The sequence below is a fragment of the Teleopsis dalmanni genome, chromosome 2, assembly GCF_002237135.1.
Source record: "Teleopsis dalmanni isolate 2A chromosome 2, ASM223713v2, whole genome shotgun sequence".
NCBI lineage: Eukaryota > Metazoa > Arthropoda > Insecta > Diptera > Diopsidae > Teleopsis > Teleopsis dalmanni.
Genome location: NC_051847.1, coordinates 175822476 through 175826228, shown reverse-complemented (window position 1 = coordinate 175826228; position 3753 = coordinate 175822476). Strand labels below are relative to the sequence as shown.

Here is a 3753-nt window from a genome sequence, read left to right as displayed (position 1 = left end):
TCGGTGGAAGAATATTAAATATTTTATACTTGCTTATGAGTAATGCGTAGAGAGAAAGGGATTTAGGGGGAAATGAGTAATGCTGTAAAGAACTCATTTAGGAAACAATGTTCTAAAGTAATGTGGGTTTTAAAAGTTATAATTCTTGATTTTTATAGAGTTTTCTCTTAAATCTTAATAAAAAAAATACGTGATATTTCTCTCTCTTCTTGGACATGTGTTAAAAGTTATTTTTAATCATGTAAATGCTTGAACTGACTGAGACTATACCAGCTGTTTCGGAAACCTTTATTGGTTTCTTTATCTGTTTGTAATTTTTGAATTGTAATTGTATATATAATACATATAACGTGATTCCTTATATTAACACACGAATCTATCAATTGTATCAATTGTTCTATTGATCGTAACTGCTGTATTATTAATTAGCCCTAACGCATAAACAACAGCTATATAAATCAACTTAATCATTGCAAATTATTAAATTTCACTACTATATTTTATAGTATCTGAACAACTTTTTTATGGAAAATAGATTTCTTGTCATAACATAAATTAAATGTAGTTTTTAATTTGAAAATTGATATAATTTCTAATAAAATAAAATCCTGTACATACAGGTCTCACAGGACCTGTCTATATAACCGATTGTTATATAGAAATAATAAAAAATAGTAAATTCCAAAAAAGGAAATACACTATAAATAAATAAAAAAAAGAAAAACACAACATTATAGCAATCAGTTTGTATGGGATCACTACTTCGAATTAGATACGTAACCAGGGACAGGGCTTGCGACCTGAAACCTCTCGTAATAAATCGAATTATATTTGTCACTACATTTGAAAGTAGATTAAACTATCTAAATTTATGATGTAAATGGAGATTGATTGATCAAGTAGTTATAATATGAATGAATATAATATTTAATTGTATCTTTTATTTGAAAGAAAAGAATCTTGAAAGACGTAAATTGAATCATTTTATCTCTGAAATTTATACACCACCATATTTATTTTAACTAAATGGTTCATAAATAATATTAGAGATATTATTTAATGACTTTAGAGGTATAGTGTGAATTGTCATAAGATTACTTCTGCGAGTCGTTAATAAACTTAATAACAGTTGCACTATTTAAGGTATTAGTTAAAAAATTATACAATTACAATAAAAACCCTTTTGATAATATATAGTAGATGTTAACAATGCAGTTCTTCATTATCACTGTTCCCGTACATAATTATTTGATATATTTCCTTTTGGTTTAAAAAGTTATTTTATTTTCTATATATTATGATAACTTACAGAAAGCTGTAAATCCTGCTGGAAAATGTGGATCATTAGTGTAACCAAAAGGTAGTCCAGTCATACCCGCCGTTCCCGCAAAATTATTTTTGTTAAAATCATGTTGTGGAAAATTTTCGTAGACTGCACAATTTGATATTCTAAAAAAATTAAAATAATAAAAACAATTTTTAAAATAAAAGTTTTCATTAAGATCACAAAAAATTATCACACACACCTCTCATCACTGATAGATATATCAGGCGATGATATACTACCGCCATCGCTTTGATATGTTGTATCACAGATACTTGAATTTCTATTTTCATCAAAAACCTTATCAGTTCTTTCTTGCTCGGATACATTATCTTGATTATGAGACGCACTCTCGGTTAAACCGTTTTTTTCACTACATTCGAGATGACCATAAAGTCGTTCAAAAAATTGACGCGGCGATGATGGACGATTTAAAGTTTTACCGTCGGTGGCGGTATCCCGCGCGGTCAGCGATTGATTCGTCGATAACATTTTAAACAATATCCGAGTCCGTTTATGTCCGTTTAGTTCCGTTTATCACTTGCGAATGAGATTAAATACTTTGAATATTCCTTAATACACTCAACTGTGCTTAGTCAGTTCATTCCGATTTTGTTCTTTATCCTTCACATTTTTCACTTCCGCATCGAATCACTTACAGCGCGTGTATAACAATCATCTTCCGTAAACAGAAACTTAAGAAATGCTGCTTCTGATCCTTCCACTACGCCACGATGTATCCTTCGAGCAGTATTTGGAAGTGGTCAAGTTTGTGTGCAACGCATTGTTGTTGCTTTCGTTGTCGAAACTCTTGTTGCAAGTTACACCTACATTTGTGTGAACAGCAGCGTGCAGGGGTGAGGTATGAGCTAATAATTGTTATTGAAAAAAGTCTTCAAATATTTGAAGTGTAAAAAAATATGATGAAGACATTTTTTTTTATTGCGTTATCGAAGGATATTCATCCCCTGCACCTGTTCGCATGAGATAACCTAATTGCTGATTGTAAAAGGATTTGTTTTTTATGAGGAATTATGACATTTAATAGGAAGAAAAAGCTTTGTGATTGGTTGATTATTTTACAGGACATTTTTACCCTTAAATAGATATTTGTATGCAGCAAACACTGTAAAAAATTGTAAAGAAGAAACGCTTAAATAGATACTTGTGTGAAAAAAACACTGTAAAAAATTATGAAGAAAAAATGTAAGAAAATACTTTCATTAATTTTGTAGTAGTTAAGAAAGATATTTTTATACTCATTATATTTATATTTTAATTTAATTATAACATTGAAATAATTTATACTATTATTTTGATAAATTTTTTTTAAATTATTTATAAATAAATAATATTTATATTATTTATAAGCCAGCTAGAAATTGCACAAAGCTCTTCTCGTCTTCTACATTGCTTATCTCCGTATTTCGATATTTTCTATCGAATTTGAGTTCCGAAGTACTTGATTTCGCGGAATAAAACATTTAATTATTTTGTAACAATTTAAATCTTAATTAAAAATTTAATTTCATGTATAATAGATATTTATTCTACATATTATCAGTGATATCCCGACTCTCAGTGGTGATACCTTTTGTAAATGAGTCTTTAGTATCGATTAATGAGTTCACAATATTTTTTTGAGAATATTCCCTGAAAGATGTGATAATGTTGATAATGAACTACAATATTATCTATACTTTACAATATTGATTTTGATTATTATATAGAATTCGCCTCAAACTTAAATCTCTCATTTATGTTTATTTGTATAAAAATATTATTGTGATCCTCCAGTAATAGTGTATAGATAATACCTGATCAGGTTAGACTTATAAAAATTAAAAAGTTCTGAAGAAAGTGAAATAGTTTTATTTAAATAATTCAGTAATAAAAGTTATATTATATATCTCTATTTAAAAATTGAAGAAACCACGATATATAATTTTATCTTTCCGTATTTTTTTCTTTCAGAGTTGTAAAAAAAAGCATTAAATTTGAAAATTGGCATCACTTTTTAAATATGTTGAATGCCTTCAACTTAAATAAAAGAAAACAAAATGAATAATAGAAAAGCAATGGTAAGCAATTTTATCTTAAATATGCATTTAAATTAATTAATTTATTTATGTATTTGATTTCATTAGTGAATTAAATTATTATGTGATTTTAACGGATGCCTGGAATTTTGCAACATAATAACTGGAATTTTCCAATGAACATTCACACTAGATTGATTTTTGAATTTGACTGCACTGAAACTTAAGACTTAAAATTTTTGCGAGTAGAACCTAACTATGAAGATTTTAAGAGCATTTGTTGTTGCTTCACATATTTTCTTTCGTGAATTGAGAGTATTTTTTTGCTACTTTGCAAGAAAAAATAACGGCTAATATCAAATAAATTATTTTTTATATTTTTGTATAATT

General features: G+C 27.5%; 1 protein-coding gene across 1 annotated transcript; it reads right to left on the bottom strand.

Annotated features, from left to right (window-relative positions):
* Positions 1-1295: 1295 nt before the first annotated feature.
* LOC119676227 (homeobox protein rough-like) lies at positions 1296-1879 on the bottom strand. Its single transcript, XM_038087462.1, has 2 exons — positions 1527-1879; positions 1296-1449 (listed from the first exon to the last, which is right to left on the bottom strand). The coding sequence occupies exons 1-2, from the start codon at positions 1814-1816 to the stop codon at positions 1296-1298; spliced, it is 444 nt and encodes a 147-aa protein (XP_037943390.1). The 5' UTR covers positions 1817-1879.
* Between the last annotated feature and the right edge of the window lie 1874 nt (positions 1880-3753).